The sequence below is a fragment of the Amblyomma americanum genome, chromosome 6 (assembly GCF_052857255.1).
Source record: "Amblyomma americanum isolate KBUSLIRL-KWMA chromosome 6, ASM5285725v1, whole genome shotgun sequence".
NCBI classification, from domain to species: domain Eukaryota; kingdom Metazoa; phylum Arthropoda; class Arachnida; order Ixodida; family Ixodidae; genus Amblyomma; species Amblyomma americanum.
The window spans coordinates 18,526,661-18,541,918 of record NC_135502.1 but is presented as its reverse complement, the minus strand read 5'-3'; the positions used below and the strand labels follow the sequence as shown (position 1 = coordinate 18,541,918).

Sequence of the window (15,258 nt, the reverse complement as noted above, 5' to 3'; positions counted from 1 at the left end):
TTGCAAAGGAGACGGAGCACTTCTTTTCTTCGCTGCTGTGAATAAGCCCTCTTTTTGCCTATCAGTTTTTTGTCAAGTTATTGAACCATGGCGCAGGTGCTTCGTTTGTAATGGTCATCGTTGTAACAAATATGTCAGTTGGCCTGCCTGGTTCATCCAAATCAAACACGATTTATTCTCAACTGAACGGCTATGATATTATAGTTAGTGTGTAATATATAATTTCTCGACTTCTCTATTTATGACATTACACCAATTTTATACGGTCGTAGAGTTTGATCTCCTTATGGCGTTTTTTCCCTCCTCAGGGATGCACCATCCCGTAGCGCGCGGGATGTGTGTGTGTGTGTGCGCGTGCGCGTGCGTGCGTGTTTGTGTGTGTGTGCGTGCGTGTGTGTGTGCGTGCGTGTATGTGTGTGCGCGCACACACACGCCCACGCACACACGCACACCAAGAGCGTGCGCACGCACGCTCTTTGTGTAGAAAAAAAGCACCTTGTGCCTTGGCTCTCTTCTGCCTCGCACCATTAAAATATATCATCATAATGATAATCGCAATTTGTTCTGGTTATACGAGCAAAATTGACGTTTGATGCTTTATTTTGTTCTGTTGCTTGCGTTAAGTGGGATTTAACGTCTTGAAGATGTAGGTGGGCTATAAGACGCTGTGCAGGACAGAGCAACGGAAATATTTGGACCTCCTGAGGTTCTGGACTCCTTCATCGCGTATTAGTGTCACACAGCACTGGGACAGGTTTGCGTTTCGTCTCCAGTGAACCGCAGTCATTTCACTGAGTGTTTTTACTCTCTTGTTTGGATTGCGCTCCAATATTCCTTGTTTGCAGGCTTGGATTTTTGTCGTTCACTCTACACATCAGCAGCAGCCCATCGGTGCCAGCGAAGCACCCTGAATTCAAGCGCATGTGTTCAAAAAGGTTTCGCTCCTCCGAGATCGCTGGTGAGAAAAGTTTCAGCGTCCGGGATCCGAAACGCAGACGCGCGGAAAGCCACACGCATCGTGGGCCGCTTCTCCCTTTCGTGGCTGGAGGATCTGCTCCCATGCGGCTGGGAGCAGAGCGAGCACCTGACGGCGCTCCCACGCGAAGGGTAAACAACTATGGGCGATGTTTTTATTTTTTCCGCTCGTGGTGGGGACGTGAGAGGGCTGCTTTGGCGTGTCCCACGCGTCTGCAAGCTCCCACGACTTCACGAGCTCGACCGCGGTGAGGTGACGTCACGAAGCAGCGAGAAAGTGCGGTCGTCACTTGAAGAAACTACCTACAACTCTCAGGTGGGTGACCAAGGTCGCGGTTCATCAGCGCATTGAATGGAACGGTATAGGGCGCCTAAAGAACTACACTGCGGACTTGGGCGTCTGCACGAAGGGCGGACTGCCATGTATGCAGTCATTAACCCACTCCTTCACAGTGGCTCTGCACGCTTGAAATTAATTACTGCTGGGCACCTAACACGGATGTCTTCAGCGCCGCAGATCTGTAGGCCGTAATTAAGCTGCAGGACAGACGAGAACGAAAGAACGGAAGCGAATTCCCCGGAGTACAAGACGTCGCAGACACGCCAATAGCGAAGCCCACGTGTCGTTCCATATAAATGGTGGCGTTTCGCATAGAGTTAATTTTGCACCGGAGATTCGTCTCGTTCCCTGAGATCCATGGACAAAGCGAAGCTCAGTTTCTCAGGGTACGGATGGAAGTGCTTCAGTGAGAATAAAAGACAAAAACTGCACCTGGTCAAAAGTAAAATGAAAATTACAATGCCCCTGACTAGGCTCTGGTGATTGAAAGCGATATCCTATGCTTGCTTTTTTTTCTGGCGGGATGTGTTTGGGAATGAAGGTCTTATAATTGGTAACTGCATATGCTATTTCAGAATTACTAAGCTGCCAGACTCTTTGCGCTCCTCCTTGTGATGCAGAAGTGATAGCCGAGTCTCAACCCCCTCCCGTAGAACAGAGCCTACTGCTATTGTGTCACCTAGGTGACCTATCCATTCACGCGTGGCAGTGCCCAATCCGAACTTCACCTGAGTAATCGCCATTTGAATCACACGGCCGCGAGGGATCCATTATCACGAGACTCCACAGTGGGCTCACCTGAGCGCATTACCATTGACAAACACGTATAAGCGGCAGTTCACTGTTCCGACGTTAGATGGCGACGGGCAGTCACCATCGTAGAACCTCAGCGACGCACTGCGCGACTCAGCGAGCAGGTCGAATGGTACGGTTCATGCTGCACGTGGCCAGCGTTCTGAATATTTTGCTATTACTCTAGAGCTACGGACAATGCTTAGTCAGTGCTTCTAATATCTTGCAAATACCGGCGCAAACCTTTCCCTGCTCACTTTTACCTGTGTGACAGTATCATGCGAAGTAAAAGGAAAGAAACTGTTCGTCGACATGCAAGAATAAAAACACACCGGTAGTTATCGAAAGACTCACTGACCAGACGAAGCCGCATAGGTATGAACTGTGTTGGGCTACTGTGAGGAGGGAGCGCTTGTCCGCAGGGACTTTACCCATAGGTAGACGTTGTTTCTGATCGAAACTTTCGATTTTCAGCGATCGAGCGGAAGCTGGCGACCGTGCAAAGTTCCGTTCGTGGAATGCCCTTTGCCGACGTATTACTTTCGCGCGTACAGCACGTGCGTCGGTTTACGCGGAGTGAACGCTGGTGCTGCTTGACTGCTTTTGTCTAAGAGTGGTCTAGTTTCACTAGTGAAAACAGCCATTGCGAAGTGTCTACGACACTGACGCACCCGGTGTGTCTGATTCGGATAGCGTGTGATGTTACCTGATGCAGCAGAATCACATATTCGTACCGGCCGCTTGATTTACAGAAACATTTTGCACCTCGTATGTATCTACGTAAGTGCCCTGTGAAAAGAGCGAAGTTCCCTAATGTAGAATGACCCTTATGAACGCGGACACATGCAGCGTCTGCATGCTGTCAATTATTTCATTTTTTATCTGCGAAATCAAGTAAATATTTACGATTAATCCAGTGCATCAGAGGTGCGGTAAAAATAAAATAGATCTGACTACATAAAAAAGAAGAGTTTACTGGTAAGTTGAAATTAACTGCCCGCAAGGCAGCCATTGACTCCTCACATTGACCAGCAGCTGCTAGAGTGTGGTTCAGTTGAAAAGGCATGTGCCTGCGCGGCCACTGGCTACAAATTCGCGTAATAATACAGATTAAATGTTAAGGCTCTCAACAGTAGCCGTATTTTATTTTGTTATCCTTACTACTTTCTCGACATTGTTAGTTATGACATGAACGTGGAAAACATGCTTGTAACTTAAGCGTGTTACTGGAAGCCATCGACCATTGCCCATCCGCTATACCTCGTAACTATGCGTAGTTGTTAACGCTCAGTCCTGTTGTACCATCGCTAGCAGTCTCCTGGCCGCAGAAGAGCGACTCAGTACAACCGGTTGACATTTTTCTTGTCTCGGGCGCGTGACTGAGACGCTTTTTACCAACTGTGAAAAAATTAACAAAAGAAAAAAAAGACGGCCCGTTTAAACTAGAGAATGATGGTGTTGTATCAGAAGACGACCAGGCATCGCGCATCTCGAAGCCATGGGGGTCATGGTGAATGAACCCGTACATGGACACTAAGTTTTAGCAGAAAATCACCACAGTGGACAACACCTGCGTGCCTATGGCTGTAGCTTCTCAATTGACTACGTTCTAACTATTGTCAAACAAATGCGGTCCAACAACTTCAAGCGATCGTGCAGTGGCACCTCTATGTGCACGAAAGTCCTCTCGCCGATTGCCCCTTCCTGAAGTGTCCACGTGTGCCCAGCGTCCGCGGGTTCCGTTCTTCGGTGCTCTCTTAGCAATTGGAGATCGAGAACGCAAGCGAGCCACGAGGAACGCGTAACGCGCGCAACAACTCACCGTTTTCCGCAGGTTTCGTGACGTTGGCCTCTTCGATGCGGTTATCCTCGGCCGTGGTAGCTGAAAGCACGCCACCGTTATCGTCGTCGCACACCACGGCGACCGGCGCCAGCAACAACGCGGCGAGGATGAAGAAGCCACACCGGGAGCGCGGCATGTCTTCTCCTCTAGAGCGACGGCAAACACACCGTCGTCGTCTCGTCGCACGAATATATCCACGACAGAAGAGAGACACGCGCGCGCGCACGCACACACAACACACGGGGAGCAGCAGGAGCGATGAGTGCGCTCGTCCGCTGTGCTGAGTCTGGAGCTCTCTCCGGACCGCGGCTGCAGCCTGAAACGAGCCGAGCGCGCGTTGTGCGCGCAGCTTTCTTTCTGCCGCGAGCGCCGCCCCTTCACGGAGAGGAGCACGTGGTTCGAGCGCGGTCGATTGACGGCAGCACCGCGAGCGCGGAGAGAGGGCCGCCCTGCTGCCGATCGCGAGTGCGGCGCCCAACCGCCGCGCCGCCTGTCGCCTGCTTCAGCAAGCGTAGAGCGCCGATCGTCCACCGGTCACACGCGCAGCCACCCTTTCTCTCCTTTCATCTTCTCTCAGTTCTGCCTCTCACAACATTCGTCGCTCGCACTCCTCTCATCGCTGTTGTTGCGGCTCCCTTTCACTGTTCCTCCCCTTCCTCGAAGGAGCAGCAGCAGCTCCATTCTCCTCGGAGAAGAGCCGAGTGCGGAGGAGAAAGTTGGTGCACGCTCTTTCCTATCTCTCGCATCCTCTTCCCAGGGGATGCGAGCGTAGAGGATGCGCAGAGTGAAGAGCGTTGAAGGGCATCCGCACGGTCCCTGAGGTGAAGCGCGCTTTACGTGACACGTGCGGGGTGAGACTGGAGTGGGTGCGAGGCAGTGCAAATCACCTTCTCTCTTTCGACGCTGCGAGCGCACCATCACTGCTTCCAAAAGCATTTGGCCACGTTTCAAAGGGGATTCAGTAAAACGAGCCTTTTGGCAAGTTGGTGACTTTCTTGGGACATTTCAAAAGGGATTGAGTCGATATGTCTCCAGCAGAATGAAGGCAAAGTGGCACTCATTGAAGAACCTGTTTGGTTCTACTAAAAATTTACGAAGGCGGAGAAAACTAAGCAGAAAATTTCGAGAGTAACTCACAAATTTCAGCCGATCTCTTAGATAAAAATACGATAGTAAAAATGTGTATACCAGTGTATTTCTCACCGTGTTCGCATAATACAGAAAGTGTGGCGGGAGAAAGCAGCCTTGCGAAACTTTGCTAGCCCACAACCCTTAGGAGAAAGCTTAGAGGCAAAATAGCATACTAAACTTGACATTATGAATCAAAGGACTAATAAAATGAGGCTGACTGTGTGAATGTAAATTTTTTTCCCACATCCGAAACGAGAAACAGATTGTCATAGCTATTTTTAAATCGCGACGAATGCTCCTGGTCATATGATAGCGAAAGATAGGTATATATATATATATATATATATATATATATATATATATATATATATATATATATATATATATATATATATATATATATATATATAAGATAGGGATCAAACTAGCGGTGGCCCATAGACCTGCAAGACTCTTGCGTGTGCAGTATTGCCTGTTGCGCCTGTTAGGGAATCGCAAAGGACTGAAGGAAATACACGAGGCAGTGCGACACATGCATTATTACATTGGTTACAAAGCGCCGAAGACGCTGCCACTATGGTAGCTGCTCATTTAATTGGCGGAAATTTGTTTTCGACAGGTTCTCAATACACGAGCGGCATTTTCTAGCGACCCATTGGGTGATTTATACTCTTGCGCCATCACAATTGGCAGCTGCCACATGATAGGTCGTAGTTGAAGGCAACAAGCAATATTGTTCACCGGTTCTGGAATTGATGCCGGGCTTGTCCAATGTCAAAGAAACGAAAGATGAACATATAAAGTAGTCCTTACAAGATACCACCGTGGTGAGGTGCCAAATGAAGCATATTTTTAACATAAAAAAGATGTTCACATTGGATTTGGAAGCTGGATAACTGAGTAAACCACTGACTGAGTTGTTCGCTTACGAAGGGTTGCTGGGGGAATTTTTTAGCTGGCCTATAGTGAGCATTTATTTAAATCATGCAAATTATGAGCAATTTAAATTCGTCCTTCGTGCACATTCGTTCCGGCCCTTCTGTGGATCGACGTCTCAAAGTACGTGTCTATGCTATTTATGCTTTTTTCACTTTTTTCGCTGTACTCGAACGTAAAAGCGACGGCGAAATACAATTCAGTGCCGGAAAGGGAAGACGATCATTGTAGGCGCGAAATGTACAACCAGTACTGCTAACGTAGATGTTTCCAATCACCTCGTATGATCCCCGTGTGATTGTTTTGTAGCGATAGCTGCATTACGGTAGCATTTCGAGCCTTCAGCGTGGCGGCGCGCCACCCTGTGGCTGTGCCGCCACGCTGTCACGTGGTTGGTCACGTGGTGCGGAGCAGCTGCTGGCGGCGCGGCGCCGTGGATGATCACGTGTTCGTCACGTGACCAAGTTCCACTCGGCCAGCTGTAGCTATCGCGCCACGGCAGGTTTAACCAGAGCTAAACCCCCGCCATTTTTTAAAAATAAGTGTCCTTCTTTTACTGTCCTGGGTTGTCTCCACTGACTACTCATTCTCCCAAAGATCTCTCTCCTCGAGTTCTCTCTCGATAGTCTTTGGTCTTCCCCTTGCCACCTTCTCTTCGATGTCCATATCTAGCGCCCTTCTTCTGACGTACCGTTCATCTCAACTAATCACATCACAAACCAGCGGAGTAGTGACTTCAGTAGCTTTGTACTAAGCTTGCTACTTTAAACGTGCTTCTCATGGGGTCATTCAGCCTTTGATCACGCCTAATCGCAGCACATCTCTGTCTGAGCATTCTAAACGGAGTCACTTCCATGCTCTTGGCATTCCTTTTCCTCAGAGCTGCTGTGTGCTGCACACATGGCCGGTCTTGCCAAGATATTGTAACCTTGTCCCTTTAGCCAAAAGAACACCCCCCCCCCCCCTCCCACCCCCCTGTCACGTAGCAGTCCTGGCATGCCTCATCTGCTTTTTAGACCTGCTTGTATTCTGCACCCAACTCTGAATCGAATTCCCCGTTTAGGCTACTGTAGCGCCAAAGTAGCTGAAGCTCCTTATTTACCTGAATGCGATTTTTGCACTCCCAGATTTCCGTCCTCAGATTCGTTTGGTCAGCTCAACATGTATTTAGTCTTTCTGAGGCTCAGCCTCATGTCTCCCTACTTCATCACCGTCTTCCGTTCCTCGAGTTTATTCACCACTACTCTCAATTCGGCGAAAAGTACGATGGCGCAGGCATACAACGTCGCCCAAGGAGCTGGTTCCCGTACCTCATTTGTCAGTGCTTCGCTCTTATCCAAGGTTACTGTTTCTAAGCCGCCGCGGTGGCTCAGTGGTTACGGCGCTCGGCTGCTGACCCGAAAGACGCGGATGCGATCCAGGCCGCGGCGGTCGCATTTCGATGGAGGCAAAATTCTAGAGGCCCGTGTACTGTGCGATGTCAGTGTACGTTAAAGAACCCCAGGTGGTCGAAATTTCCGCAGCCCTTCACTATGGCGTTCCTCATAGCCCGAGTTTCTTTGGGAAGTTAAGCCCCCCATAAACCAAACCTTACTGTTTCTCCCGCACAGCTGCTTACCTTTGTCGTTGTGCTCCGGATAAGTTTTCGGACCAATGGGTCATATTCTCTTAGTGTACCTTTCTGGCGCAGGCACCTCCTTTCTCCCGCCTGAGCACCCTATCCTATGCCAGCTCCAGAGCACTGAATAACTTGCGTAGCTCACGTTCTCTTTCTGCGAACCTCTGTCAGGTGCTGCAGTACAAGTGATGCTGCTCTTACTGTAACCGAAAAATAGATGGCATGCGAGAAGGCGTGTTCATTAGATTGTGTTGAGTGGGTACACATCGCTCATGAGTGCGCGCACAGTGGACGCAGGTGGCGAGCTTCCCTGGCGACTACGGTTCTTGATTGAGGTGCGCCGCTGGGAGCGTGATGAAGTTGCCAAGGGACGGCTACGCTGCCTATAGGAAACAGCACGGCAGACAGAAAGAGAGAGAGGAGAAAGGGGTGATCAAATAAGGGACTAGGGGAAGTAAATACAGCGTGTCGTAGTGTTAGGGGAGCGAAGGAAATAATGTTGCAGTGAAGTGCGTAGCCAGAAGGCAAACCGGTAGGACAGACCGAACCGCGGTGAATACGGAAGCCTTGTGTTTACCCAGCGCTGCGGGACACGTAAGATCAGCCTGAGCTGGGAGTACAGGTACAAGAATATACCGGCGCCAATAAAGTTGACCATTGCTTCACCATGGCACTGAAAGCGGGAGGAATAATGCAGACAAAGAGCGATAAATGCGAGAAGCAAGCGAAGGTACAACGGTAGCTATAGGATCCCTGGAGTGACCGCTTGTTCAGGGAACAGAGAAGGCGATGCCGGGAGCAAAAAGTACAAGGCAGGCCAGTGGCGGAAAGTGCGGGCAAGAACTTAGTCAATAAGGAAAGAGGTACGAACACTACAGAAAGCAGGAGGCGGGAGCATGAGGGCTGAAGGTAAGAAGAGACTGCTCGCAGCGCCGGAAGTGGCTCCTAAGGAGTGCCGCCTCTCAGGGAAGCAAGCCACTCAGCGACTGGAGCACGGAACAAAGGAAGGAGTCTGCGCATCCTCTTGCTTATATACCCTGTGCATCCGTTGAGGTAGCACGAGCTAAGAAAGGAGCGGAAGTTTTCCGGATGGCGGTGCATACGACGTCTTAACTGGATGAGTTTGTTGTTAAGCTTCTTGCCTCGTTATTGTCGGAGCTCAATTTCACCGTGCGCTATCCGGCGTCGGTGGGCCGTCGTAAAATGGCTTAGTTCACCCACGAAGAGCGATAAACGATTAAGTAGAGAAAGTACTAAATTACTAAAATATGTAAAAGTCAGGTCTTAGGAAAATGCACTGAGATTTGGCAGAATATAGCGTTAATTGTTTTTTACGAGCACTATTTCCCGATATATCTCATACCGGTTGAAAAACTTCGAAACGATTTACTCAGTGCTTTCAGCGAATTCAATGTGGCTTTCTCTGCCGTAAATATTTGGTCCTTTCCATGTGGAACTGATCATTGCACGCCTAAGTAATGTAATTTATTTAGTCGCTGTCCACTGACAAACTTCTTTAATCAATCAATTACAAGAAAAGAACAACTTCACACTTACTTTTTTAGCAATTTTTGCATTTTTGCATTTTTGCTTTTTGTTTGTCTTTTTTTGGTGATCGAACCTTTGAAGCACCACGAAAAGAGGTGCCGAAAAGCGAAGTAATCGTAGAGACCAAAGCATACAGGCGTCATCAGTGTTGACGTTTGCGATTCCCGAATAAAGGCTCGTGTTCTGATTTACAACTCCAAAGAGAACAAAAAAAAAAGGAGAAAAGAAAGACGAGCCATTTGCTTTACAAGATTCTCGACGAGCTTGGAAAAAGCCCGTTTGGCTGTTCGTGCAGAAATTCCATGCTTACAGTTGAATTTCATTACAATATTGCTAAAATGAAAGCGCAGTAGACGGAAGGAAAAATTCATGTAATGTGACCGTGCACGCAGAATTTTGAGTAGTTCCTAGTCACTCCTTTTACTACCGGGATGCAGTAAATGGGTGTACTGCAACATATTGCCCCTGGATACTATTACATTTAACACAAATGAACAGAGGTTGAGCACATCCCGAAGGCGAATGTTAGAAAAAATAAATAAAAGCTTCGCGCAGCTGCTGCTAACATAAAGTGAAATCTAGAAGGAAACCCCGATGGAAGGAAGGATGCTGGGCCGGGCTCTGATCTTCTAAGCGAAAAATAAATAAGGACGCTATTAAAAGACAGCTGTACAAAATGACGGAGCCAGTCTTTCTGCTGTTCGGTCGCTCTGCTCCTGTCTCAGTGTCTAGTCTTCTCTGGAGATTAGGAGAGTTGGTCAGCCGTCGCAGTTCAAACAACCCCCTGCCGTTATTTCATTAAAGCCCCTTTTCATTTACGCAGAGAAGATTGTCGCGGTTTTAACTGTGATTATTACATGTTTATAGGACTTCTTGCCACAAAATGGGCATCAAAGCCAAGCTCTTGCTCAGGCGTTTATATCCATTTATTATGCATTATTATTCTTAGTTATTAGTTATTATTTGTTCGTTAGCAAGAGCAATCGGGTATACTAATCGATGGCAAGCTCTCCTTGTGATTCGATTCTCCCACTGCCGGCGTGGCGGGGCTCCCTAAATTTACAGACTTATGCAGTGGCCTGTCCAATTCGCCATTGCTGTTTTCTTGTTTTTAAGTATTGAATATAAGCGTAGCATTGGTGTTATCTGCCGCTTCTTAATGTCACCGTGTGGCATGCGTAGTTAGCAAGTTGTAATTACAGTCAAGCCCACTTATGATGAACCTGGCTCTCTATCGGATGGCGTTCGTTATATCCGAAGCTCGTAGCAAATGGACTTCGCATATTACAGCCAAGAAAAAAAGTCCAGCAGAAGTGGAATTTATTTCTTAAAAAAGTTAGTTTTGTGCGTCTACACATCTTCAGAGCTGACCTTATTGAGGTGCTTTCGCAGCTCTGCAGAATGGTGATATTCTCCTCACCGAGATATTTGCTGCTAACAATCTGCTTCAAGAACGCGTTAAACTAATCGCGGACGAAGTATTCACCTTAGCTGGTGGCAGTTCGGCCTCCTTAATCGAATTTCTGTTGGTTGCAGAATACTTATATTTTGCGTAGAATAGCTTCGTTATAGCGCCTGTTTGAAACGTTGGCGTCCACACCAACGAAGTTAGTTCATGAGACATAAGTAAAGCAGTGCGAACGAAGGTGCCTGAATGCGAAACGATTAAGGGACAGGAAAGAACCCTGAACGGACAGTTGATTTTGTGCATCAACATCTGTGCATCAAATACGCATTGAAAGAAATCCATATGGGTCTGATCACCTAGCCTTTTGACAGCGTCATCTGACTTTTCTGGGCCCACGCACTGAAGAAGGTAGGGCAGTGCACGTTGGCACAGAACGTATAAGTTGAAATGTTTGCTGGCTGCACGCTGTCTGCACGCAACAGCAGCAAAAAAGGCGGACAGCCGACTGGGCAGGAGTCGCTTACCACGTGACCAGCTGTGCCAGAAAGGCATTCAACTTTTCAAATCGCTGCCGTTGGTTCATTCTCCTTCTACTTTAGACGCTTTTCCCTACCGGTATAAATGAAATGATCGACTTTAAGGCCATCGGCGTGCGCTTGGCCGACGATTATCTGCAGTTTCAATTCCGCCTTTTTCGCTGATTCTGTGGGACGCCATGTTCTTTCTGGGGTGGTGTCACGGGGGACGAGAGACGCTCTTCGATCTCCGCGCTTGCTCGAAGCGTGAGTTTTTCGACCCCGGGGGCAAGTTTAGGGCGCCTCGCCGTTCGCTATATCCGAGTGGCACGGCAACATTTGTTCGTTCCATTTGGGAGGCGTTTTTCATGCCCTAATGCATAATTTGACAGCAGCAATGCCCTCATCGTAATAACCGAGTGTTAGTTATACCTGCGCCAATTTTAGGCGGGCCCGGCTGCATTACAAATGTTCAGTGCGCGCCAACACGGCTTAATTAAACATTATCGGTCCGAGAAAAGTGACATCTTCTAACTTCGGAGTAATAGCTTTTGCTCGTTCTCTACAACTTTGAATACACGCTTCGCTGCAAGGTCTTAACAGCATTTAGTAGGACTATACATAAAAAGGCATTATTTGTGCGGGCTAAGCTTTTGAATTGTTACTTTTTTTACGTCACCCACGCAGTGTGCTTGGCAAAAGCTATATCTTACCCCCGTTACTGATATCTGTATAACACACCCGTGAGCATAATGATGTGCAACCAGCCTACCTCGATTTTTCAAGTATCAGGCCGACATTCGGCAAATTAAACACTATGTTGCCAGGTGTGTACGTTCAAGAACGGCGTAGGCATTGCACCAGGCAGCTTTCGGCGCCGACGCACGAGCCACACAGTGTTGTTCACCGAAAGCGCCCACGTTCCACTTCGAAGTCGGCGGAATAACAAATGAGCTGTCGAGGGGAGAAAAACGCTGCGCCCGAAGCTTTTAATACATGTCTGAAACGGCCAGAGCAAAGGGAGGCCTCGGGGGGATGCAATATAGGCGAGAAATATGCCGCCCGAGGATAAGGAGGCATCTCGGGATCCCATAATGCTGGCGGCTAGACGTACGCGGGAGCTTTATAAAGACTCCTCCCACGCGAGAACCTGGTATTACTGAACATACGTCACGGTAGTGTCGCGTTGCTTCGAGACGCTGCGCGAAGTCGCTAAGCGATCAATTACATTGTGGCGACCAGGCTCCTTATAAGGTCTCTCGTCTTCTATAGTTCGGCTATTTGTGAACAGAGATACGAGCGGATACTGAAAATTTCGGAGAATGGGTGTCCAACCACTCTTATCTGCGAACATACGCTACGACATACGGCAAATTCGTAGAAATACGAAAACAATAACGCATTGGTCGTTGTGTAATATGCCAAATAAAGGTGAGGTAAGTCCGAAAACAAGTCCGTGTAGTAAGGTGATGCAAAATACCACCTTTCGTGTGAAAGCAAAAAATGTTAATGTATTCAAAAGGTAGCTAAATACGCGAGTATATTCTTTCTAGTGCCTTCATTTGTTCGAAATTTCCGAATTTATTCAGAACTTCCAAGCTAGTTTGCACTTCCGTGGGGGACTACAGCTGTTTCAGGCAGAAATGCCGAGGAGCCACTGTTGCTTCCCATCGAGCATAAAAATAGTTTTCCGGGAATAAAGCGTGGGAGGTGACTTTTACTTTGTACTTGAAGATCGCACTCTCATTTGTAGCAGATCATTATGTATAAGGCTTGAAGAGACTGGAAGTCCATGGAAGTCGTAGCCCGTTGTCGGAACGAATAACGACGGACAACTGGACACGAAAAAAAAACACGGCTAGAAAAAAATTAGACCACAATAGGTAAAACCTCAATATTTCACATGGCCGGCCCTACCGCGGTCAGCTGTTGGTAAAGCTAGCCTGAAAACACGAAGATTAAGCTTGAAACAAGGACATAACAGGAAAGAGAAACCAGGGATGGACATCATGCACCATACATTCTGCGGTCAGAGCTGCTCATGAAATGAAAGTTTGCATTCTCAGGATCGCCATATTTCGGCACTAGTAACGAAGTGAAGTAAGGATCAAAATGTGTTCAAACATAAGAAGTGCAGCCGCATAAATTGCGCTCACTTATGTCATCAGTCATTTTACGCATTTGCTGCATAGTGCTGCCTACGAGAATTTTATGCTAAGCAGTAGTGTAGTATACCCTTACAACTATAACAAACAAAAAATACGACGTACGGTTTATCCATGTGTTGCTTTGGCGCACCGATAGTCCTGAGCGGCACTGGGAGTTTGGGCTCGGAAAGCAATAACTCTCTTGACCCTGGCCACTGGGCCACGGGAAATGAGCGACTCAAGAGTGATAAAGCAAGCGAGGCTGCTAGACCTCTGGATAGCAATGTAAGGCGGGAAATAGAAGTGCAAGTGACAAGGCTGATCGAGATAAATGATCCTCTGTCTAGACCGGAAGTCGGTCCTAAGGATTTTCACAGAGAGCTAGCCGGCGTTGGAATCGAAGGAAACATCATCACGGCTGAACGGCGGTGGGGAAAAAAAGAGCACCAAGAAACATGCCGATGGCAATCAGACATGATGTGCTGGTCGTTACGGGATGTTTGTAAAACAAACTTGCTTGCTGCGCATAAAAGAAGGGGTGAAGTGAAGTAATGTTTTTAGAAAGAATCAATGGTCACATCACATACCTCGGCAGAAAGCATGCACTACTAGTCTGTTGTGGCAATGTAATGGACATTCTATATGCAAGCCCTGTTAAAAATATGCATGTAAAACTTGCCTCATCCAGCAAATTTATAAAAAGTACGCAATTTCTTTCGCGCTATAAATTGTGCGCAAGTCAAGCATAGAGGACGACTGCCTTATGTAGTCTTAAATACAAAAAGAGGTAATACAAAGCCATTCTTGACCGAATGTTTTACTAAAACATTTTTAGCAGAGCCTTAACGTCGTTGAACTGATTTTTTGAGGCGGCTGAAGTGGGTTACAGCAGTTTGGCTAATAACGTTGAAAAAAAAAAGCAACAAGGAGAAGGTGTGCATAAAAAATAAAAACAGTCATGTGCGTAAATTTTTCAAATCTTTTATTTAATTCTCACCCTTATATTATAAAATGTCTCGCAAGTGTAGAAAACATTAACGGAAATGCACTATAGCACGGCTGCCCCGCCTTGATGGCTTACAAAAGACATCTGTACTGTAAATACGCGGTATTTTTCGGGGAATGAGCTTCATTTTCACAAGAGTGGAGTAAATGGAAGGATGGGATTGCGCTGGGCGTAATTATATGTCCAGACCAGTCGACGTCATGGTGCCTGTCCCAAGTTTCTACGTCTGGATGTGGGAAGTTAATCCTCCGCACCCTCCTCCTGCACCCTGTTGGCACAATACAGGCGCGAAAAAACTCTATTTTCATACGTTTGACATGTTTGAATATGTTTCAATGCGTGGCCATCAAGATCAACACTTCTGACGTTGCTCTGTTGTTGTTTAGGGCACCCGCAGCGTGTAGAACACGTGTCTGCATCGGTGAATTGAATAACGAAAAAAAAAGAAGCAACAGAAATGACGGCGCACTTTTGATACCACTTTTGCCGTAAGGCGGGGGTCAGGTTCAGTTTTGGGAAGGGGTGTTTAAATTGAGGCAATAACTTACTTCGTGTACACAGTCTGACACTTCCCTGTAGTTATTACCCTATATTTATTTGTGAATCTGAGGTGGTGTTTGACATCTGGCTTGTTTTGTTACGAATTGTAGTCATTCCCTGGCGCGCGCGCGCGTAAGCACGTACTCACACGCACGCACGCACGCACACGCACGCACGAACGCACACACATACGTGCAGCCTGCGTATGTTTCTAAATTGCCCACTTTCCGCAGTCGGGATTTTTCCTGGCGGCAGCATGTCTTCACGCTCTTCCGATGAACTAAAGAGCGTTGTGAGAAGTAGTACCAATGGTGGACGCTTATAGACCGATATTTATGTTTCGGACACCGCCACAACGCTTGAGGTTGGTTACGTTCATGGTTCTCCTCAGGGAATATAAAGTATCTAGGGGGCAAAATTAAACTGATCTTCCAATATGGGTTGGTTAAGAGGAGATAG

At 47.5% G+C, this 15,258-nt stretch overlaps 1 protein-coding gene across 2 annotated transcripts in view; it reads right to left on the bottom strand.

Moving 5' to 3' along the window:
• The window catches only part of LOC144136398 (uncharacterized), a 213,426-nt gene extending 209,068 nt beyond the window's left edge, over positions 1 to 4,358 (bottom strand). The window contains exon 1 of one of the 2 annotated variants that reach the window (XM_077668683.1): positions 3,930 to 4,358. In XM_077668683.1, coding sequence (XP_077524809.1) covers positions 3,930 to 4,086 — 157 coding nt within the window. In that variant the 5' untranslated portion in view covers positions 4,087 to 4,358. The remainder of the gene's footprint in view (positions 1 to 3,929) is intronic. The other variant, XM_077668684.1, reaches the window with a different exon arrangement.
• Between the last annotated feature and the right edge of the window lie 10,900 nt (positions 4,359 to 15,258).